This window comes from Entelurus aequoreus, linkage group LG19 (genome assembly GCF_033978785.1).
Source record: "Entelurus aequoreus isolate RoL-2023_Sb linkage group LG19, RoL_Eaeq_v1.1, whole genome shotgun sequence".
Taxonomy (NCBI): domain Eukaryota; kingdom Metazoa; phylum Chordata; class Actinopteri; order Syngnathiformes; family Syngnathidae; genus Entelurus; species Entelurus aequoreus.
The window spans coordinates 12,799,053-12,824,352 of record NC_084749.1 but is presented as its reverse complement, the minus strand read 5'-3'; the positions used below and the strand labels follow the sequence as shown (position 1 = coordinate 12,824,352).

The 25,300-nt window shown below is 39.0% G+C and overlaps 1 protein-coding gene across 1 annotated transcript in view; it reads left to right on the top strand.

Moving 5' to 3' along the window:
• Positions 1 to 25,300, top strand: part of agbl4 (AGBL carboxypeptidase 4) — a 923,746-nt gene that overhangs the window by 811,585 nt on the left and 86,861 nt on the right. The window contains exons 7-9 of the mRNA XM_062027925.1: positions 1,173 to 1,262; positions 10,198 to 10,312; positions 16,553 to 16,664. Coding sequence (XP_061883909.1) covers positions 1,173 to 1,262; positions 10,198 to 10,312; positions 16,553 to 16,664 — 317 coding nt within the window. The remainder of the gene's footprint in view (positions 1 to 1,172; positions 1,263 to 10,197; positions 10,313 to 16,552; positions 16,665 to 25,300) is intronic.

Genomic DNA, 25,300 nt, shown 5'->3' with positions numbered 1-25,300 from the left:
TATATACAGTATGTGTGTATATATACACAGTATATGTGTGTGCGTCTGTGTGTGTGTATATATAATATACATAAGTGTGTATGTGTGGATATGCTGTATATACAGTATGTGTTTATGCATGTATGTATACATATGTGTGTGTATATATATACATATATATATATATATACAGTATGTGTTTTTGTGTGTATATATATATACCTACGTGTACTGTATATAGTATGTGTGTGTATATACTATGTATATACTGTGTATATATACGTGTGTGTGTGTATATATATATATATATATATATATATATATATATGCATATGTGAGTATATATATATATATATGTGTATATATATATTTACAGTATGTATATAATATACTGTGTGTGCGTGTATACATAAGTGTATATGTGTGTATATATACACAGTATGTGTGTAAGTATATATGTATACATATGTGTATATATACTGTATGAATGTGTAAAAAATGTGTGTATACACACACACACACAAATGTGTATATGTATATACAAATGTGTATGTGTATGTATACAGTATGTGTGTATGTATATATGTATACATATGAGTTTATACAGTATGTATGTATATATATATATATGTATATATATATATATATATATATATATATATATATATATATATATATACATATATATTAGTGTATATATGCAATTTTGTTGTTCTTACAGGCAGACCTGTGTGTATTTCCGTACCTGACAGTTAGGGCCACAACTGTTGCCTTCCTCAGAGGTTGTCATGTGATATTGCTGTGACGTGTTTGGTCAGCTGATTTCAACAGTTTTCGGAGCTGTCTTCCTGCTTGTAGTAGCAGGCTGACAGCGCCATCTGCAGTCCGACTTCTTCGGGACTGTGTCCCAGGTGTGGGACAGTTGGTACGCCCCCTCGTCCCGGTTCACAGTCTGGGCGGCGCGCTTCCGGATCTCGATGGCGTCTCTGATCCAACGATGCTTCATTTTTTGAAGACCTAATGAACCTCTTTGGATTATGTGTATACATAATATATATATATACACAGTATATGTGTGTGTGTATATGTATGTATATATGTATAGTACTGTAGTCGTATCTTGACATATCTATGTACTTTTTCTCCTTTTGACTTTATCCCCAATTAAAACCTTTTTTTTCTCTCCTCCTTAGACCAGCTGAGTCCAGAAAGAGAGAAGAAGCTCGTGATCCTCACAGCTCGTGTTCACCCTGGAGAGTCTCCTGCCTCTTTTGTCTGTCAAGGTAAAACTTGTAGTACTACTACTAAAACTACTCCTACTACTACTACTACTCTCATTCAGTGACATGTCCCTGCATTGTTCCGTGTGGGGTGACCCAGGGGAACGTGCTTTATCAGTATCATACAGTATCATGCTTCAAACTCTGCTTCGAAGGGCTGTGCGCTACAAAACGTGCTCATCGTAGCCATTAATCCTGACTTCCTAATTTTGATGTGAAAAAATAATCAAATTGTTTTATTCCTTTTTTTTTTTTAAGTTAGTCTTTATATAGTGACATTTTTTATATTATATATTTTATTTTTTACTATTTACATTTTATGAAATAAAATATAAATAGTAAAAAATAAAAGTAAAAGAATTAAAATAAAATCAAAATAAAAGTAAAAAAATAAGTTTGATTTTCATTTAAATTATACACATTGTTTGACCGACTTGAACAATTTCATACTGAAAAATAAAATGAAATAAACTCAAAAAGTAATAATACATTGTTAAAATTGTTCAAGTCGGTCAAACAATGTGTATAATTTAAAGGAAAAACAAGCTTTTTTTCCCCAGGCAATTTGATGGACTTTTAAATCCCAAAAATTATGAAATAAAATATAAATAGTAAAAAATATATTTATTATTTTTTTTTAATTAAAAAAAAAGGAAAAAATAAAAGTTAGTTTTTCATTTAAATTATACACATTGTTTGACTGACTTGAACAATTTGATACTGAAAAATCAAATGAAATAAACCAAAAAGTAATATTACATTGTTCAAATTGTTCAAGTCGGTCAAACAATGTGTATAATTTAAATGAAAAATAAGCTTTTTTTTCCCAGGCAATTTGGTGGACTTTTAAATCCCAAAAATAATGAAATAAAATATAAATAGTAAAAAATAAAAGTTTTTTGTTTTTTTTTTAATTAAAAAAAAAGGAAAAAAATAAAGGTTTGTTTTTCATTTAAATTATACACATTGTTTGACTGACTTCAACAATTTGATACTGAAAAATCAAATGAAATAAACCAAAAAGTAATATTACATTGTTCAAATTGTTCAAGTCGGTCAAACAATGTGTATAATTTAAATGAAAAACAAACTTTTTTTTTCCAGGCAATTTGATGGACTTTTAAATCTAAAAAAACAATTAAATAAAATATAAATATTAAAAAATAAAAGTAAAAAAAAATTATAATAATTTAAAAAAAGTTTGTTTTTCATTTAAATTATACACATTGTTTGACCGACTTGAACAATTTGATACTGAAAAATAAAATGAAATAAACTCAAAAAGTAATTGTACATTGTTCAAATTGTTCAAGTCGGTCAAACAATGTGTATAATTTAAATGAAAAAACAACCTTTTTTTTCCAGGCAATTTTATGGACTTTTTGATGGAATTTGATACTGAAAAATAAAATGAAATAAACTCAAAAAATAATAATGCATGTTATATTGATCAGCCTGAGTTAATGTGGCTGATCAATATAAAATGTATCATTAATTTTTGAGTTTATTTCATTTTATTTTTCCGTATCAAATTGTTCAAATAAAGTGTGTAATTTAAATGAAAAACAAACTTTTTTTCCCAGGCAATTTGATGGACTTTAAAATCTAAAAAACAATGAAATAAAATATAAATAGTAAAAAATAAAAGTAAAAAAAAATCAAATAAAAAAAATAATAAGTTAAAAAAAAAGTGTGTTTTTCATTTAAATGATACACATTGTTTGATACTGAAAAATAAAATGAAATAAACTCAAAAAGTAATTATACATTTTATATTGATCAGCCTGAGTTAATGTGGCTGATCAATATAAAATGTATTATTACTTTTTGAGTTTATAAAAATAAATAAAAAATGTTCAAAAACAAAGATTTTCATTTCCGACAGTGAGCGAGTAAACGCAGTCTGCTTACACAGTTTTCTTTGGAAAATATGTTTTTTTGGAAGTAGGCTATAATATCTGGATATCAATAATAGAACTGTAACATGTGCCAGACCTAAATAATTGCATATTTACACAAGATTCTTGTAAAAACAGTACTTATATAATATGGACTTCATATTGAAAAGTTCAACTTTTTCTTGATTGTTTTTCCTCTCAATACAATTTTATTGGCATTATTTGCGACTTTTGTGTTGTTTTTGTGGCACAGTATATGCCGCCTCTGAGATGAAAAGCGGGTGTTGTGTGCACGCTATGATATTGCTGCATGTCATGTGACCACATCACAGAGAAGTGCTCCTGAGCTCAGTGTCTACTCACAACTAATAAAAGAAGTTGAAACACGTCTTTGCACCGCTGGGAAATTCTCTCCGTGTGCTCCTCAACCATCTCACAGACAAGTTAAGCAGAATTTTATGACTTTTTGCTCACCATCGCTCGACTTATAGACGGAGGTGAGTGGGCAGGTTGGCTCCTTGTGGGTCTCACCCACTTACATATTGTACCATACCACTCACTCATTCACCCACTGACTCACTCACTCACTTTCTTATATACCGACCAACTTACTTTTCTTTTTATTTACTTACATGCTCATTATATTGCTTACTTATTTACTGTACAAACTCACTCATTCGCTCATTAACTCACTCACTCACTCACTCACTCACTCACTCACTCACACACTTTCTTACTAACTATACAAACCCACTCACTCACTCACTCACTCACTCACTCACTCACTTTCTTACTTAAGGTACAAACCCACTCAGTCCCTCACTTACTGACTGTACAAATTCACTCATTCACACTTTCTTGCTTACCTACCAAATTATTTTCTTATTTATTTACTTACATGCTTACTAGCTTGCTTACTTACTTACTGTACAAACCCATTCACCCACTCACTCACTCACTCACTCACTTTCTTACTTACTGTACAAACCCACTCAGGCCTTCACTTACTGACTGTACAAATTCACTCACTCACTCACACACTTTCTTATTTACCTACCAAAATATTTTTGTAATTTATTCACTTATATGCTTACTAGCTTGCTTACTTACTTACTGTACTCACTCACTCACTTTCTTACTAACTATACAAACCCATTCACTCACTCACTCACTCACTCACTTACTGTACAAACTCACTCACTCACTCATTAACTTACTCACTCACTTTCTTACTAACTATACAAACCCACTCACTCACTCACTGTACAAACACACTCACTCACTCACTCACTCACTTTCTTACTTACTGTACAAACCCACTCACTTACTGTACAAACTCACTCACTCACTTTCTTACTAGCTGTACAAACCCACTCAGTCCCTCACTTACTGACTGTACAAATTCACTCATTCACACTTTCTTGCTTACCTACCAAATTATTTTCTTATTTATTTACTTACATGCTTACTAGCTTGCTTACTTACTTACTGTACAAACCCATTCACCCACTCAATCACTCACTTTCTTATTTACTGTACAAACCCACTCAGTCCTTCACTTACTGACTGTACAAATTCACTCACCCACTTTCTTATTTACCTACCAAATTATTTTCTTATTTATTTACTTACGTGCTTACTAGCTTGCTTACTTACTTACTGTACTCACTCACTCACTCACTCACTTTCTTACTAACTATACAAACCCACTCACTCACTCACTTACTGTACAAACCCACTCACTCACTCACTTTCTTACTAACTATACAAACCCACTCACTCACTCACTGTACGAACACACTCACCCACTCACTCTCTTACTCACTTTCTTACTTACTGTACGAACCCACTCACGCACTCACTGACTGTACAAATTCACTCACTCACACTTTCTTGCTTACCTACCAAATTATTTTATTTATTTACTTACATGCTTACTAGCTTGCTTACTTACTTACTGTACAAACCCACTCACCCACTCACTCACTCACTTTCTTACTTACTGTACAAACACACTCAGTCCTTCACTTACTGACTGTACAAATTCACTCACTCACTCACACACTTTTTTATTTACCTACCAAATTATTTTCTTATTTATTTACTTGCATGCTTACTAGCTTGCTTACTTACTTACTGTACTCACTCACTCACTCACTTTCTTACTAACTATACAAACACACTCACTCACCCACTTACTGTACAAACCCACTCACTCACTCACTCACTCACTCACTTACTCACTCACTTTCTTACTAACTATACAAACCCACTCACTCACTCACTTACTGTACAAACCCACTCACTCACTCACTCACTTACTCACTCACTTTCTTACTAACTATACAAACCCACTCACTCACTGTACAAACACACTTTCTTACTTACTGTACAAACCCACTCACTTACTGTACAATCCCACTCACTCACTCACTCACTTTCTTACTTACTGTACAAACCCACTCACTTACTGTACAATCCCACTCACTCACTTTCTTACTTACTGTACAAACCCACTCACTTACTGTACAATCCCACTCACTCACTCTCTTACTTACTGTACAAACCCACCCACTTACTCACTTTCTTACTAGCTGTACAAACCCACTCAGTCCCTCCCTCACTTACTGACTGTACAAATTCACTCACTCACACTTTCTTTCTTACCTACCAAATTATTTTCTTATGTATTTACTTACATGCTAACTTACTGTACAAACCCATTCACCCACTCACTCACTTTCTTACTTACTGTACAAACACACTGAGTCCTTCACTTACTGACTGTACAAATTCACTCACTCGCTCACTCACACACTTTCTTATTTACCTACAAAATTATTTTCTTATTTATTTATTTACTTACATGCTTACTAGCTTGCTTACTTACTGTACTCGGTCACTCACTCACTCACTCACTCACTCACAACACTCTCTCACTTACTCACTTTCTTAACTGTACAAACCCACTCACTCCCTCACTTACTGTATAAACCCACTCACTCACTCACTCACTCACTTACTGTACTTACTCACTCACTCGCTTACTCATTTTCTTACTTACTGTGCAAACATACTCACTCACTTTTTTACTTACTGTACAACCCCATTCACTCACTCACTCACTCACTCACTCACTCACTCACTCACTCACTCACTCACTCACTCCCTTTCGTATTTACCTACTGACTGACTTTCTTATTTATTTACTTACATGCTTACTAGCTTGCTTACTTACTGTGCAAACCCACTCACTCACTCACTCACTCACTCACTCGGTCACTCACTCACTCACTCACTCACTTACCTACCAATTTATTTTCTTATCAAATTAGGTACTTACAGTACATACCAACTTACTTACTGACTTCCATGTTTAATAACACTGACTCGCATACTTAGTAATTTACTTACTGTACAAACCAACCAACTCGCTCACTCACTTACCTACCAACTTACTTCCTTATTTTCTTACTTACGTACCAACGTAACAACTTACTTTTACATAGTGAATTACTCCCAGGAGATCCTGAACGGTTGGATGATGAGATCTCCAAACAGACGGAACCAAGGTTATTGACCTCCTTAAACGGACTGTAAAAACCATCAGGCCAGAATGAAATGTTTGGAGCGGGAGAGCGAATTGCAACACACAGGTCCTGGACCTGGTGAGACGCAGGGAGAGCCCGGACAGGAAGTGCCCCACAGATCCCAGTCCCTCCACACACCGGAGTCTCCCAATCCCAGCAGAGTAGTTCCACAGCAGCCGATTAAGTGTAGCCCAGCAAGCAGACGGAGTGAATGGCTGCAGTCTGATAAGGACTTGTCCAAAATCATCCAAGCCATAGCCAAAGAAGATGTTGACAGCAGACTCCAAGCAATGAGCACCATCATTGTCAACTATAGCTCAGAAAGATTTGGCTGGATTAAGAAGGCTAACATCGAGACCATGCCCTATACCATGAACTGCAGGGCCACTAAAATACACCAGCTGCTCCAGGAACTTCGAACCCTGAAGGAACAGTAGAAGAGAGCTGCTGAGGAGGACAAACGACCATTAACAGAGCTGCATATTATCCTGCGGAAGAAGCTGATAACCCTCAGCAGAGCAGACTGACACAGGAGGCGGGGAAGAGAGAGAGTGAGGAAACTTGCGGCCATTATTGCGAATCCCTACTGGTTTGCTAAACAGCTGCTCGGGGATAAGCGCAGTGACCGGCTTGACTGCCCAAGAGAGGGAGTTAATCGCTTCCTCCAGAACATCATGTGCCACCCATTGAGGGGATACGACCAAGAACCCAACAAAGCACTCATCAGCCCCGCTACACCAACAGCAGAGTTCAAGCTGACCGAGCCTGGTCTGAAGGAGGTTGAAGAGGTCATCATGGCAGCCCGCTGACCAACTTACCTGGGCCCTAGTGGTGTACCTTACCTTGTCTACAAGAGCTGCCCAGAGGTTCTCCAGCACCTGTGGAAGACCTTGAAGGTGATGTAGTAAAGGAGGAGAGTTGCTAAGTAGTGGATTTGTGCACAGGGAGTTTAGATTCTCAAGGTGGTGGACTCGAAAAACATCAACCAGTTTTGGACAGTCTCTCTACTGAGTTTGAAAAGGAAGGTGTTCTTCAGCATCATCTCCCGAAGACTGACCGAGTCCTTCATTAAGAACAACTACATTGACACTTCAGTGCAGAAGGTTGGGATACCTTTACCTCCCAGCCGTAAAGAGCACACTAGTGTAGTTACACAGCTTATTGGGGAAAGGCCCACAGGTCCATACCACACCAACTAATTGAGCGTGTGCTACATCTCCACCATCTTCCGAGCCAGTTTAACAACTTGATCCTGGTCACTTCTGGGTCAGTAACTTTAGACTAGCATTGAGACAAAAATAATAACAGGTTGTACCATCTCTGTTATCCTTTTGCACTTGCGATAAATACGGTGGTGAAGGCTGCTGAGAAGGAATTCGGAGGGCCGCTATCCAGATCAGTTGTTCGACAGTCTCCTAAAAGAGCCTACATGGATGACCTTACCCTCACAACAACATCAGTCCCAGGGAGCAGGTGCATCTTGCAGGAATTGGAGAGACTCATTAAATGGGCCAGGATGTGTTTCAAGCCTTCCAAGTCAAGGTTTATGGTACTGAAGAGAAAAAAGCAGTTGATAAATTCCAGTTTTCAATCTCAGGAACGGCAATCCCATCCATCACGGAGCAACAGGTCAAGAGCTTGGGGAAGATCTTTGATTTCAGCCTGAAAGACTCTGCTGTTATCCATATGTCTACTGAAGGGTGGCTCACCAAGGTGGACAAGTCCAGCCTGCCTGGCAGATTCAAAGCCTGGATCTGCAAGCACTCCATCTTGCCCAGAGTCCAGTGACCGCTTCTTGTGTATGCCGTTCCATTAACAACTGTGGAATCCTTCGAAAGGGAGATCAGCATCTTTCTTTGGAAATGGCTAGGCCTTCCTTGCAGCCTCAACAGTGCTGTCCTGTATGGGACAAGTACCACCCTGCAGCTACCCTTCAGTGAGCTCACTGAAGAATTGAAGGTGGCACGCACAAGAGAAGCTCTACAGTAAAGAGATTCAAGGGACTGCGAGATGTCATCAGCCTTAATTGAAGTGAGGACGGGAAGGAAGTGGAAGGCAACAAAGGTAGTGGAAGTGGCAGAATCACGCCGAAGGTAAAGGTCACTGGTGGGGTCTTGGCAACAAGAAGAGCGGGCTTAGGCTACTTTCCCATGAGCCACGTCAACCAGGGCCAGGGCAAAGAGAGACACCATTTACTCCTGGAAGAGGTCCAATCAGGGTTGGGGGAAAAGCGAGTGGTCAGGGCAGTGGGACTCCGACAGCAAGGAGCATGGACTAGGTGAGAGAGCACGATGCAGGGCAAAGTCACCTGGTAAAACATTGTGCAAGCAGACTTCCACCGCATCCAGTTCCTAGTGCAGGCAGTCTACAATGCCCTCCCAAACCCAACAAATCTCCCTGTGTTGGGGAAGAGCTAGACACCTTAATGTCCCCTATGCTCTGGTAGGGGGTTCTTAGAGCATCTCCTCAGAAGCTGCCCAAAGAGCCTGGCAGACAACAACAGGTCTCATCCACTTAGCCCCTTATTGGAAGCTACACGTTGACCTGGGAAAACAGCTGAGGTTCCCCCAGTACATTGCACCAACATCTCTCCGGCCAGACATGATCAAAACACCTGATCATACTGGAACTTTACAGTGCCCTGTGATGAGCGGATTGAAGAAGCCAAAGAAAGATACGTGCCAAGTACCAGTAACTCGCGGAGGAGTGCAGGGGCAGGGGCTATGAATCCGCAGAATTTGGCTGTAGAAGTTTTGCAGGTCAGTCTACTCTCTCTGTAAGGTGCTTGGCCGTTTGAGCGTTACGAGGGCGGCCAAGAAGAGGGCCATTTAATGAAGCTGCAGAGAAAGCCACAAGGTGGCTGAAAAGGGCAGATCCGTGGATTGCTACTGGGACTTGATCACCCCGGGCGAGGTTGTCTGATGTTGCAAGCCCCGAAACACCCAATGACCTCAGGATACAACATCCCTGAAGATGTGTCTCAGTGCATGCCGGAGATCTACTTTATTTTCTAAACGTATCTAAACATACTGTATTTATTATCTTATTTACTTACTTACTGACTTTGTCATTTACGTATTTTTTTACTCACTCACAGACTTACTTATTTACTTGATTACTTACATATTTCCTTTGCCTTGAGTAGGTTTATTGCATCCTACTTGGTCTGTCTTTTTTGTGTTTTGCTTTTTTTAACGCTGTATGCTCCATACTGTTTGTATCGATGTACAAATGTTTATATTTTATATACAGTATGTATTGATTTCGACTCCCATCTCTTCAACATTCTGACGATGCCCCCTCGGTGTCCTACCCCCTGCTTTTTGTTTCACCAAACTCAATTAACTGCCGGGCGAGTCTGTCTCTCCGTTTCATTTCAAGTTTATTTCATTCTCTCTCTCTGTGTGTTTCTGTGTGTGTGTGTCTGTGCGTGCGTGTGTGTTTCAATAGGTTTGATTGACTTCCTGGTGAGCCAGCATCCTGTAGCTCAGATCCTAAGAGATTATGTGATCTTCAAAATCGTCCCCATGCTGAATCCTGACGGTGTTTATCTGGGCAACTACAGGTAAACACACAGGCGGTCCTGGCGTTACGATGTTTGCTGGTTACAATGCACCCTCATACATTATTGATACTGCACACAAAGCAAAAGAAAAGTAGTTAACTTCACGGAGGAAGGTCAAGCGTGTGTACAGTGTGACTGACTTTACTGCCAAAGCATTCACATGTAAGGGTCTACAGTAAAAATCATCTATTTATTATGCTTCCACTTCCAACAAACTTTGAAAGTTTGTTAGGCTTGGCCGGGAATCGGGAGCAAACATATTTTGATCTTTCTAAATATTCCAAATTACCAGGAATTTCAGGTTTTCTTGGACATTTTTCCCATTGAAAATGAATGGGCCAATTTTGAAACTTGCACAATTCCCACATTTCTCAGCAGATTCAAACCGTTCTACCATCCACACACTCCTGGAAGTTCAAACTACCATTTTCAAGTTTTAAAAAAATTCCCCAGAATGCCCAATTTTCCAAAGTCCTGTTTCCACCCTTTTTTCTGCTTCTCCTTCTACATTTTTCAACCCATTCCAACCATTCCTCCATCAAAACATTCCACTCAGTTGGGACATCAAAGGTACTATCTTTTTTTTTCTCGAATGAATTCCAGGTTTTCCTGAAATTCCAGGAATTCCGAGATACCAATTCTCTATTGCGAAGTGTTACTATGTCTACATTTCTCGATCAATTCAAAAAATTCTAACACCAACCCATTCATATAATCTAGGGCAATTGTGATATTAGCAATATTTTTATTTATTTCTGGTTTTCCCGAAATTTTGAAATGTGCTGGGAATTCCCAATCAAAGGAAGGTACATTTACAACTCCCACATTTCTCTCCCGATTCAAACGGTTCCACCATCCACACACTCCTGGACATTCAAACTACCATTTTCAAGTAAAAAACAAAAAAATACCAAAAAAGGCCCAAGTTTCCATTGTCCTGTTTTCACCCTTTTTTCTTTCTGCTTCTCCTTCTACATTTTTCAACCCATTCCAACCATTCCACCATCAAAACATTCCACTCAGTTGAGACATCAAAAATACTATCTTTTTTTTCTCTCGAACAAATTCCCGGTTTTCCCCAAATTCCAGGAAATTCCGAAATACCAATTCTCAATTACAAAGTTTTACTACGTCAACATTTCTCGACCGATACAGAAAATTCCAACACCAACTCCTTCATATCATTTAGGACAATTGTGATATTAGCAATATATTTTTTATTTATTTATGGTTTTCCCGAAATTTTAAAATGTCCCGGAAATTCCCAATCAAATGAATGGACATTTTCAAAGTCCTACAACTCCCACATTTCTCTCCCGATTCAAACTGTTCCACCATCCACACACTCCTAGACATTCAAACTACCATTTTCCTAAAAATTCCCCAAAATGCCCAATTTTCCAAAGTCCTGTTCCAACCTTTTTTCTGCTTCTCCTTCTACATTTTTCAACCCATTCCAACCATTCCACCATCAAAACATTCCACTCAGTTGGGACATATTATCTTTTTTTTTTTTTCTTCTCAAAAAAATTCCCAGTTTCCCCGAAATTCCAGGAAATTCCGAAATACCAATTCTAAGTTAAAAAGTGTTACTACGTCAACATTTCTCGACCGATTCAAAAAATTCCAACACCAACCTCTTCATATAATCTAGGACAATTGTGATATTAGAAATATATATTTTTTGAATTTCTGGTTTTCCCAAAATTTTTAAATGTCCTGGAAATTCCCAATTAGATTTATGGACATTGTCAAAGTTCTACAATTCCCACATTTCTCTCCCGATTCCAACCATTCTACCATCAAAACATTCCACTCAGTTGAGACATCAAAGGTACTATCTTTTTCCTCAAACAAATTCTGTGTTTTTCTGAAATTCCAGGAATTCCGAAATACCAATTCTCAATTACAAAGTGTTACTACGTCAACTTTTCTCGACCGATTCAAAAACTTCCAACACCAACCCCTTCATATCATCTAGGACAATTGTGATATTAGCAATATCCATTCATCCATTTTCTACAGCTTGTCCCATTCGGGGTCGCGGGAGTGCTGGAGCCTATCTCAGCTGCATTATTAGCAATATTTTTTTTTAAATTTCTGGTTTTCCCGAAATGTTTAAATGTCCTGGAAATTCCCAATCAAATGAATGGACATTTCAAAGTCCTGCAACTCCCACATTTCTCTCCCGATTCAAACTGTTCCACCATCCACACACTTCTTGACATTCAAACTGCCATTTTCCAAAAAATTCCTCAAAATGCCCAATTTTCCAAAGTCCGGTTTCCACCCTTTTTTTCTGCTTCTCCTTCTACATTTTTCAACCCATTCCGCCATCAAAACATTCTTATATATTATATATATATTTTTAAAAATTTCTGGTTTTCCCGAAATTCTCAAAATGTCCTGAAAATTCCCAATCATATGAATGGACATTTTCAAAGTCCTGCAACGCCCTTATTTCTCTCCTGATTCAAACCCTTCCACCAATCACACACTCCTGGTTCGGAAAATTCCTGAATTACCAGGAATTTTTAACCAATTGCAAATGAATGGGCAATGCACAAACCTCTTCATATCCCACATTTCCCATCCAATTCGAACCGAACATATTCTAGTTAGTTCCAACTTGCACTACAATGTCGTCGTAGTAACATAACCTGTACGCGGGCGAGGACCTGGTGTACACACCGAGACATCACCATGGTTACCATGAGTACACAAAGCACGGCATAATTCCTCATTTCAATGCATCTGCAAATGAAACACATCTGCTTTTATTTCTGCTACTTGATGTAATATCCTCTTAACTCCACCTTTAGGATGCTTAATGAATTCTTGGAGCTCACAGCAGTGCATTTGTTCAAATACCACGCGGCCGCGGGGCTATTCTAGTATTCTCTTTGCCAGTCCATCGTCTTTTTAACACCACCGCTGCAGCTCGGCGGGCGTCTATTCGCTCCTCTTCACCCTCTTCATAATTGCCTTTTACTTAATGTGCTCAGCCGCAGGAATACTAATGCACGCTGTGATAAGCATCAGCGGTCTCCTCCCGGCGTGCTCGCGAGCGACACCTGGTGGCCCCAGCGCCGCACCGCTTCCATAAACATTTGCAGTGGTGATCCGTCGTCGTCTGTGATCGCTGACGGCCGCAGGGGCTTTTTTTTTCTTTTTTTCTTTTCCCCACCAGCTCGCTTCCAAAGAGAGCGGTGATAAGCATATTGACAAAAGGTGACGAGTGATAGTCCACACCTCACCGATCACACACGCGGGGCCCCCCCTCGCTAACGCGCCCCGGCCGACCAGTGGAACGGCATCCTCCGCAGATTGCCGAGTGGACCGCGATGGATGCACGGCGTGCAAAGAATCGATGGCAGTTAACCTGGAATGAGTATTTTGTCCACGGCTGGCTGCTCGGCTCATTTGGCTGTGCGGTATCGCTAACTCCCGTGTGGCTAACAGCTTCCCTAAATGTCAAAGATACAGAGAAGATACAAGATGACAACAAGCAAGCAACAGAGAGCACCGATAAATACATCCCATCAGCGGCGTTGCAATAGCCAACCCATGCGGGGTAGTGCCTGTTTACAGAAGGATTGTATTCGTACTGATTTTCAAGTTTTTGCTCATTTTGGGTGTTGTTGATTTTCTCTGTCATAGACCTGCTCCCTGAGCACCCAATTCCATTAGTCCACCATGACCCGTTTGTCAATTTCATTGGTCTGATACATTTGTTGGCGGCATGTGAAGCTTGTGAAAAATCCACTAAATTGGCCACAGCATTGTTTAAAGTAGCTGTTTATATTTCTTCTCCTGTTCCTCATCTGACTTTTTAGCGTCCGTTACTGGCGTAAGATTTCAGTTCTGTGTGGCGGCTCTTTTCTTTTTCGAATGCTTGGTCGATATTCTTTGGCTTGGGGGCTGCGTCTTGTGCATTTTCTCATTTTTTTCTTCATGACGAGGGTGAGTCCATAACGTTCTAAACAGCTAACTGAATAATTGTGTGAGTGTGTTTGATTTAATGTGAATAATTCTATTAGTCCACCGTGACACGTGTGTCAATTTTGTTGGCAGCATGTGCCACTCGTGAAAAATCCATTGAATTAGCCACAGCATTGTATAAAGTAGCGGTTTATATTTCTTCTCCTGTTCCTCATCCGACTTTTTTTGCGCCCGTTAGTGGCATAAGATTTTAGTTCTGTGCGGCTTCTCTTTTATTTTTCGAATGCTTGGCCGATCGTCTTTGGCTTGGGGGCTGCGTCTTGTGCATTTGCTCCTTTTTTCTTCATGACGAGAGTGAGTCCATAACGCTCTAAACTGCTGACTGAATGATTGTGTGAGTGTGTTTGATTTCATGTGAACAATTCAATTAGTCCACGGTGACACGTTTGTCAATTTCATTGGCCTGATCAATTAGTTGGCAGCATGTGAAGCTCGTGAAAAATCCATTGATTAGCCGCAGCATTGTATAAAGTAGCGGTTTATATTTCTCCTCCGACTTTTTTTGCGGCCGTTAATGGCGTAAGATTTCAGTTCTGTGTGGCGGCTCTTTTATTGTTCGAATGCTTGGCCGATCGTCTTTGGCTTGGGGGCTGCGTCTTGTGCATTTTCTCCTTTTTTCTTCATGACGAGGGTGAGCCCATAACGCTCTAAACAGCTAACTGAATGATTGTGTGAGTGTGTTTGATTTATTGTGAACAATTCAATTAGTCCACCGAGACCCGTTTGTCAATTTCATTGGTCTCATCAATTTGTTGGCGGCATGTGACGCTCGTGAAAAATCCATTGATTAGCCGCAGCATTGTATAAAGTAGCGGTTTATATTTCACCTCCTCTTCCTCCTCCGACTTTTTAGCGCCCGTTAGTGGCGTAAGATTTCAGTTCTGTGTGGCAGCTCTTTTATTTTTCAAATGCTTGGCCGATCGTCTTTGGCTTAGGGGCTGCGTCTTGTGCATTTTCTCCTTTTTTCTTCATGACGAGGGTGAGTCCATAATGCTCTAAACAGCTAACTGAATGATTGTGTGAGTGTGTTTGATTTAATGTGAACAATTCAATTAGTCCACCGTGACACGTTTGTCAATTTCATTGGCCTGATCAAATTGTTGGCAGCATGTGCCGCTCGTGAAAAATCCATTGATTAGCCGCAGCATTGTATAAAGTAGCGGTTTATATTTCTCCTCCGACTTTTTTTGCGGCCGTTAATGGCGTAAGATTTCAGTTCTGTGTGGCGGCTCTTTTATTGTTCGAATGCTTGGCCGATCGTCTTTGGCTTGGGGGCTGCGTCTTGTGCATTTTCTCCTTTTTTCTTCATGACGAGGGTGAGTCCATAACGCTCTAAACAGCTAACTGAATGATTGTGTGAGTGTTTGATTTATTGTGAACAATTCAATTAGTCCACCGAGACCCGTTTGTCAATTTCATTGGTCTCATCAATTTGTTGGCGGCATGTGACGCTCGTGAAAAATCCATTGATTAGCCGCAGCATTGTATAAAGTAGCGGTTTATATTTCTCCTCCTCTTCCTCCTCCGACTTTTTAGCGCCCGTTAGTGGCGTAGGATTTCAGTTCTGTTTGGCGGCTTTTTTCTTTTTCGAATGCTTGGTCGATCTTCTTTGGCTTGGGGGCTGCGTCTTGTGCATTTTCTCCTTTTTTTCTTCATGACGAGAGTGACTCCATAACGCTCTAAACTGCTGACTGAATGATTGTGTGAGTGTGTTTGATTTAATATGAACAATTCAATTAGTCCACCGAGACCCGTTTGTCAATTTCTTTGGTCTGATCAATTTGTTGGCGGCATCTGACGCTCGTGAAAAATACATTGAATAGCCGCAGCATTGTATAAAGTAGCGGTTTATATTTCTCCACCGACTTTTTTTGCAGCCGTTAGTGGCGTGGGATTTCAGTTCTGTTTGGCGGCTCTTTTCTTTTTCGAATGCTTGGTCGATCGTCTTTGGCTCTGGGGCTGCGTCTTGTGCATTTCGCTTTTTTGCTTCATGACGAGGGTGAGTCCATAACACTCTAAACAGCTGAGACACTCTGTCGGAGACAAACACAACTCATTAGCATTAAAGCTAACACACACACACACACGTGCTTATTAAAAGCAGGTTACAACTGTCTCATTTATCGTGTCTCGATTTTAGACAAGCCACTTTTCTGTGTGTGAAATCGTTGAAAAATAGCACACCCGTTTGGACTAATTAGATGGGAAACCCATGCTGTTGTGTGTGTTTCTGCTCAGATGTTCACTGATGGGCTTCGACCTCAATCGCCACTGGCAGGACCCCTCTCCGTGGGCCCACCCCACGCTGCACGCTGTCAAGCAGCTGATCATACAGATGAGCCAAGACCCTGTGAGTGTGTGCACACACACACACACACACACACACTCTCCTCATGGGGGCCTTGACAAATACAACACAAAAAGGCACAGTATTGACACTCATTACCGTTCCGTCGAGTCGTCAGAGATGCCGCCTCCTTGCAACTGTGTTGAAGCATTTGTATGCTCTTTGTTGCATATTAGCCAGTAAAAAAACAAAAATTTCCATGGAAACTAAAAGTTTTACAAGTGTATGTGACTCGGAAGTGTCAGGTTCAAACACTGAGGACATCTACTAAACAGACAAGAAGCAAGGAATCATGCAGAGACAGAGTTCAATTTGGCTCAATGCGGAGAGACGTATTGGGCTGCACACTTAGTTTCTGTTCCAACCTACGCTCCAAGGCACAGCCCACGTGCTCCTCTATTTATTTGGGAGGTCCCTGGTTACATCGCTGAGGCTGCTTCTGAAGGAGGGGGGGGGGGGGGGGGGGGGCGTAATTTCAGCAGCCCCAGTTAGACACAATATATGATTATTCATGAAATGGAAATGTGCTGACACTTGTGATATCACACTGTCTCTGCTTTGTCTGCGTCAAGGCACTCGATGTTCGCCCTTGGGTCTGGACACAAACACTGATACGAGACGACTCGCAATCTTGGATTGCAAGTTGTGTGCCTTTGCACAGATAGAAAAGTACAACTTCAGCACAATTGATAATAACTATAGCAACGGCCTTTAAGCATAAGAGTTGTGCGATCATTTATACATAATTATTCTAACAGGAATACCTGTTGTTCTGGACAATGTATAGCACTTCACTTTTCCACATTTTGTTATACCTCAGCCTTATTCCATAATTGAATAAATGGATTTTTGTCCTCAAAATTCCACCCACAATACCCCATCATGACAATGTGGAAACGTTTTTTATAGAGATTTTTGCAAATGTATGAAAAATAAAAACTAGAAATCAAATGGATGTAAGTAATCTTACAATAATTTTGCCTATTGTTCACAATCATTATGAAAGACATGACGATGGGTGTATTTTTTTTTTAATGCATTCTTAATATCAAACAAATGCGATCAAAATTCTGCTTTCAATGGAGCCTACGAAAGCTGCTATATTCTGCATAAAACCCCTAAAAAACATCCAAACACCTCCATTGAGGTTTTATGAAGTTTGGCCACACCTTCTCATTCAATGTTTTCTTTATTTTCATGACTATTTACATTGTAGATTGTCACTGAAGGCATCAAAACTAAGAATTAACACATGTGGAGTTATGTACTTAACAAAAAAAGGTGAAATAACTGAAATCGTTTTATATTCTAGTTTCTTCAAAATAGCCACCCTTTGCTGGTTTCGGTTTCGTAAATTTGCCTAAACGTCACCATGGATTTATAGAGTCTGTTTAGCTGATTGCTCCGTGACGGTGACTTCTGTTTTGTTCGATCCGCCGTTTTACTGCCCTGTAAAAGGCACCGTTTGGAAACAATTAAGGTAAGTAAATAAACATTTAGAAAATCTTTCTGTGCAAATAACTCCTTTCACAACGTATATACACTATATTGCCAAAAGTATTTGGCCACCTGCCTTGACTCACATATGAACTTGAAGTGCCATCCCATTCCTAAGCCATAAGGTTCCATATGATGTACCTTTTGCAGCTATTACAGCTTCAACTCTTCTGGGAAGGCTGTCCACAAGGTTGCGGAATGTTTATAGGACTTTTCCACTATTCTTCCAAAAGCGCATTAGTGAGGTTACACACATGTTGGTCGAGAAGGCCTCCGTTCTAATTCATCCCAAAGGTGTTCTATCTGGTGTTCAGGTCAGGACTCTGTGCAGGCCAGTCAAGTTCATCCACGCCAGACTCTTGTCATCCATGTCTTTATGGACCTTGCTTTGTGCACTTGTGCACAGTCATGTTGCATCCGCTGACCCCTCCCTGTCACTTTACGTGGCCTACCACTTGGTGGCTGAGTTGCTGTTGTTCCCAAACTCTTCCATTTTCTTATAATAAAGCCGACAGTTGACTTTTTGAATGTTTAGGAGCGGGGAAATTTCACGACTGGATTTGTTGCACGGGTGGGCATCCTACGACAAGTTCCACGCTGGAAATCACTGAGAGCGGCCCATTCTTTCACACATGTTTGTAGAAACAGTCTCCATGCCTAAGTGCTTGATTTTATACACCTGTGATTAGGACACCTGATTCTCATCATTTGGATGGGTGGCCAAATACTTTTGGCAACATAGTGTATCTGCGGCTTATTCTCAAGTGCGGTTTATCTATGGGAAAAAAATGTTTTCTTCTAGAATTTAGTGGGTGCGGCTTATATACCGGAGCGCTCTATAGTCCGGAAAATACGCTAACTATATTATTTTTGTTTTTGCTCGATTTGTACATGAGTTTTTTTTCGTTGCATTACGTCAGACTTTTTTTTTTTTAAACTGTAGTCCAGTGGTCCCCAACCACCGGACCGCGGCCCGTTACCGGTCTGCGGACCGATTGGTACCGCACAAGAAATTACAAAAAAAAAAAAAAAAAATGTTTGTATTTTTTTTGTATTTTTTTTAATGAAATCAACATAAAAAACACAACATATACATTATATATCAATATAGATCAATGCAGTCTGCAGGGATACAGTCCGTAAGCACACATTATTGTATTTCTTTATGAAAAAATAATAATAATAAAAAATTTAAAAATAAATAAAAATTTAAAAAATACATACAGTCTTTAATTTTTATTTTTATTTTTTTTATTTTATTTTATTTTATTTTTTTTCATGAAGAAATACAATAATGTGTGCTTACGGACTGTATGTGTTTTCAAGCGCTGACCGGTCCGCAGCTACAAAAAGGTTGGGGACCACTGCTGTAGTCCATCCATCCATCCATCCATCCATTTTCTACCGCTTGTCCCTATTCTGTGCAAAAGATAAGTTAAAAGTTAAAGTTAAAGTACCAATGATAGTCACGCACACACGAGGTGTGGTGAAATGTGTCTTCTGCATTTGACCCATCCCCTTGTTCCACTCCCTGGGAGATGAGGGGAGCAGTGAGCAGCAGCGGTGGCCGCGCCCGGGAATCTAGATAAAACGTTTTTAAGGTGAGCGTAAAGTCCGACACAAGCACAGTAAAAACCACTCAGGACTCCAAAGGGTTGCAGTCTTTGAAACCCTGTTGAAAAACAAGAGCCTCTTCATAAATGGTATGCATTTCCCCCGCACCCCGGTCTCCTACAAGGTGACGCGCTGGCGTAAGAAGTAAACACGATGTTTAGGCTGATCAAAGGACGCAATTCACCACAATTGGAAAAGAAGTAGACCTTGGAGGAGGTGCAGGAAGCCTGCGTGGTGTTTACGGCGCACGCGGCTTAGTCTGATGGTCGTCTCCCCTGCTTGCTTCAGCAGCTTTCCTCAAATCTCGTTTTGCGCTGCGGGGGAGCACGACTGGCGAGTCAGCGCCTCCGGAATGTCAGCGGGCCCTCCTGACCATTCACGGCGTCCTGCTCTCCAGCCAGTTGCCGCGCTTTCGCTCGCTACACTGCAAAAACTGACATCTAAGTAAGATGAAATAATATTGCTTATTTTCTGTCAGATAAGATAATTCTTCTCACTAAGCAGATTTTATGTTAGAGTGTTTTACTTGTTTTAAGTGTTTTGGTCCTAAATGATCTCAGTAAGATATTACAGCTTGTTGCTGAGATTTGATGACCTATATTGAGTAAAACATGCTTGAAACTAGAATATCAACTGTTGCAAAGCTGTGTCATCAACACTCACAAGTATAAAACTACTTTGTCAAAGTAATCATTTCTTATTTCAAGAATGAACAAAAAAAATCATGACTTTGACACAATTGTGTCTCATAATAAAACAGATGACAGCCAAATGGACTTTGCTGTTTTATTTTCAATGTAAACAATAGAAAATAGGTACTCATATAGTAGGGATGGGCGATACCACACTTTTAGGATTCGATACGATACGATACTTTTTCTTGCATTTTCATCGATACCGATACCGATACCAATAATTTCTTATTGGCAATTTTTTGTCAGTCAAAAATATTATTACTATTGTTATTATTTAAGACAAATCACAAGACAAATACAGACCATTTATACCACATTTATTATGGTCAATATATAATAAAAGTAAAATTTAAATAAATAACATAAATATGAAAAATAAATTAAATATTATATATAATAATAACTATATATTATATATAATAATAATTAAATATTAGGGCTTTCCAATTAACAGTCAAATCCAAATTGCAAGAAGCTGCAGTTATTTTTTAAAGTTTGTGATATAATTAGCAATTAATGAAATATGAAATAGGCTAATGTTTTTGAAATGTAAGAAATCATGTTACAGATTAAAACCAAAATCACAGTCAATCATATATTCAAGATTTTCTTGGAAAAAAATACAACTGTAATGCAAAGATGAAGAATCTCCAAATTGTATCTCTTTCTTATCTTGTTTTAAATACTCAAGCAATTTTCAACTAACAGTAAATTCCCCTGTGTGGAAATTATTTAAATTTAGGATAATCATTTAAACAAAAATATTCAGTAAACATTACTAAAAAAAAAAAAAACAATGCCTGTTTTAAGTCAACAATTGGACAACACTGGATATGCCTGGCTGCGTCGCTGTCGGCTGGCTGTGTGTGTGTTGCACGTTGACCACGCTCATTCGCTGTCTCCTGTCACGTGACTGGGCCAGCTCTATACTCTGCCAGGTACAGGGGTGTCCCAGCACATAGTAAGTTAAGTAAGTCATCAAAAACATCTGAAAGTGATGCTTGCACCCCCCACACGCCGTTTTTTGGTTTATATCGATACTTTTTTCAGAAAAGTGATGCCAAATGAGTAGCGTGTGAGTATTGATATATCCATACCACAGGATCGATACGCACATCCCTATCATATAGTAGTACAGTTGGCACAGTACAGTAAACTGACTGTTAATATTTAAACATTTAACATGTGACATTTCAAACTATTTTGAACAGAAATAGTTCATGCACATTCAGATAAATTCTTCAAAATAACAATAAAAAAAAAATTTGGCTGGGGGCCGGGCTGTATATATATTTATATATATATATATCGTATTTTCTTGAATAGCCGCCGGGGCGCTAATTAATTTAAAACCTCTTCTCACTCCTGCGCTTACCAAATGCATGCGGGATAGGCAAGCATGCGCTAATTATTTTTAAAACCTCTTCTCACTCCGGCGCTTACCTTGTCATGAAAAGCACATTTTAAAAAAAACAACGTTATTATGGTCTTACCTTTACTTTTAAATGAGTCCATGCGCAGCTGCTTCTGATCAAAAGCATCGTTTATCTTTCTTCAGTTTTAAAAGTCTCTCTGTCTCGATGGAGATATTCCTTTAATTATTACTTCCTGCTTCGATTGAAAGTCCAGTTTAGAAACCTGTTTTATTTTAGATATGTAATCCTCCATGTTAAAAGTGCAAGCAAGTGATCGCTTCCTTGTTGCTGCTTGTCTTCTTCTGCAGCACCGGTCTTCTGCAGTACCGGTAGTCGCAAGAAGGATCACTAGCGCCCTCTACCACCAGGAGGCAGGAGTCATTTAATGACTCATATTTGACACACGCAGCTACGGTATATTAATAAAACATACGGTAGCTGCTTACTGTTCTTTTTAGCATATTCAATAGCTTGGACCTTAAATCCTACTGAATAGCTCTGTATCTTCTTCCCTTTATGCGATTTTAAATGATTGAAATTAGCCTCCATTTTGGAAAATGATGCCTTGAAAGGTGAAGTGTCACTCGTGACGTGACGAGTTTGACCCGGCGGTGAAACGAGGCATACCGGTTTTTCAAAATAAAGCGCTTTGAAAGACGCAACTCCAACAGCAAAAAGTCAGCTCTCCACCACTACAAACTAATAATATTAATAATAAGAATTGCAATTACCGGTATATAATAACACAATATTGATATTTTTCTTCCCTTTAAGCGATTTCAAATGACTGAAATCATCTTCCTCCATTTTGAAAATGATGACAGGGGAAGTGTCACTCGTGACGTGCGAAGTTTGACCCGGCGGAAATTCTAGGCATATGCCAAATATTTTGCGAAACGAGTTTGACCCTGCGGAAGTGCCAAGCATGCGCTAATTATTTTGCGAAACGAGTTTGACCCGGCTGTAATTCTAGGCAGGCGAATACTATATTCCCGGCGGCAATTCAAGGAAATACGGTATATACTCTTCGCACACTAATTGACTGAAAGAGTACGCATTTGGCGCGATGTCATGTTATCGATGGGAAAATGTATTTTTAGACAATATGATTTTATTTTTTTATTAAATCAACATAAAAAACACAAGATACACTTTAATTAGTGCACCAACCCAAAAAAACTCCCCCATTTACACTCATTCACACAAAAGGGTTGTTTCTTTCTGTTATTAAATTTCTGGTTCCTACATTATATATCAATATATATCAATACAGTCTGCAAGGGATACAGTCCATGAAGCATACTGTACATGATTGTGCGTGCTGCTGGTCCACTAACATTTTCATTAATTACTACTTTTTATGTAATTGTTTTTAGATTGTTTTACTTTCTTTTTTTATTCAAGAAAATGTTTATTTATTTATCTTATTTTATTTTATTTTTAATTTTAAAGGACCTTATCTTCACCAGACCAGGTTGTCATTGAAATTAGATTGTTTAAAGGGTTCTTAAAACCAGGTCCAGTCCAGATTATGTCCAGGTCGGTCTCAGCAACACACACACCTTCATTTATGTACACTCATATTAGGGAACACAACAACAGATTGCATATAATCTATAAACAAAATTACATTTTCAAAATAAGCATTTGAGGACTTCCCATCTTTTTTTATGTTTTTTGGCATCATTATCGTTTTCAACCATATAACTTTCTAAAGTTAAAAAATACTGAATAAATGTTTTAAAGAGAGTAACACTAAGTAAATATCTGTTTTTGGCCTTAAAAATAAACCTTTTACTGAGTACTATAATTAAATTGACTAAATCATGACTTGATTTAATCAATCAACTCTCCTAAAATAACAGAAACCACATCAAGCTTCATAAACAAACCAATCCTTAGACACTTTTTCAACTTCCACCAAAAACGAAGACACAAAATGACAATACCAAAACAAATGCAGGGTGGATTCAGACTCCTGACAACAAAATCGGCAATCATCTGACTCTGTCATATTCCATAGTTTTAACATTTTTCCCGTGGGTAAGAAGTTATAGATTTAATTTTAATTTTTAGACAATATAATTTGCCTGAGCGGCTAGGAGACCCCGAGAGTAACAAGATGTTGCCTTGTTGCCTTTCCATTAAGAACAATAAATTAGTTTTTAGTGTAAGTTTGCTGGTTTCAAGAAATGTAATGCAGAGTGCATATCATTATGTCAAGATAATGGCACTAGCATTTACTTAATTTAAGAATATTTTTCAACATATTGAGAAAAAAGGTCTCTTTTTTTTTTTTTCTACCAAGAAAAGTGCACTTGTTATTAGTGAGAATATACTTATTTTAAGGTATTTTGGGGTTCATTGATGTTATCTCTTGTTTTGGAAAGTCTTGACAAGCCAAAATTTCTTGTTCTATTGGCAGATAATTTTGCTTAATTCAAGTAAAATACCCCGCATTTTTGTATTTTTTTTTCTTGTTTTTGAACAGTGTACCTATTAGCGGCGCCGCTGAAAGGAATGGCGAGTGCAAGCCGGAGGGCGTTTTTTTCTCCTTCTTCTTGGTTTCTGATGTTAATTATAAGCAGAGTAGCAGGTTGCCGGGATTACTGAAGGTCAGCGAGTGTCCTGGGAATACTCTCGCCTTCGGTGCACTTGTCTAATCCTGATAAGGGAGGCGGCGGGCAGGGCGGGCCGAAGATGGGGTGAGGCACGGGGCTGGGATCGGGCAGATTAACCTCCCCCCCCCGAGCATTGACACTCTGATCGATAAACTGTGTCATGGCGGCGGGATCCACTCCTTGCTGTCATTCACACACCGCCTCGTACACCCTGGTTCATTTTTATTTTCTATTTTACAAAACTTCTGCACACTTTTTTTAGTGGGCAGTATAGCATTTTAATTGCTAGCGGACAACTGGTGGACTTGTTGCTAATTAAGAACTAGTACGTTAATAACTATCTGACAACTGGTGGACTGATTGCTAGCTGAAAATTAGCATGTTAATTAGTAGGCGACAACTAGTGCGCTAATTTCTAGCTAACAACCAGCATTTTAATTGCTAGCTGACAACTGGTGGACTTATTGCTAATTAAGAACTAGTACGTTAATAACTATCTGACAACTGGTGGACTGATTGCTAGCTGAAAATTAACATGTTAATTAGTAGGCGACAACTGGTGCGCTAATTTCTAGCTAACAACCAGCTTTTTAATTGCTAGCTGACAACTGGTGGACTAATTGCTAGCTGAGAACTAGTATGTTAACTATCTGACAACTGGTGGACTAATTGGTAGCTGACAATTAGCATGTTAATTAGTAGGCGACAACTAGTGCGCTAATTGCTAGCTAACAACCAGCATTTTAATTGCTAGCTTACTACTGGTCGATTAATTGCTAGCTGAGAACTAGTACGTT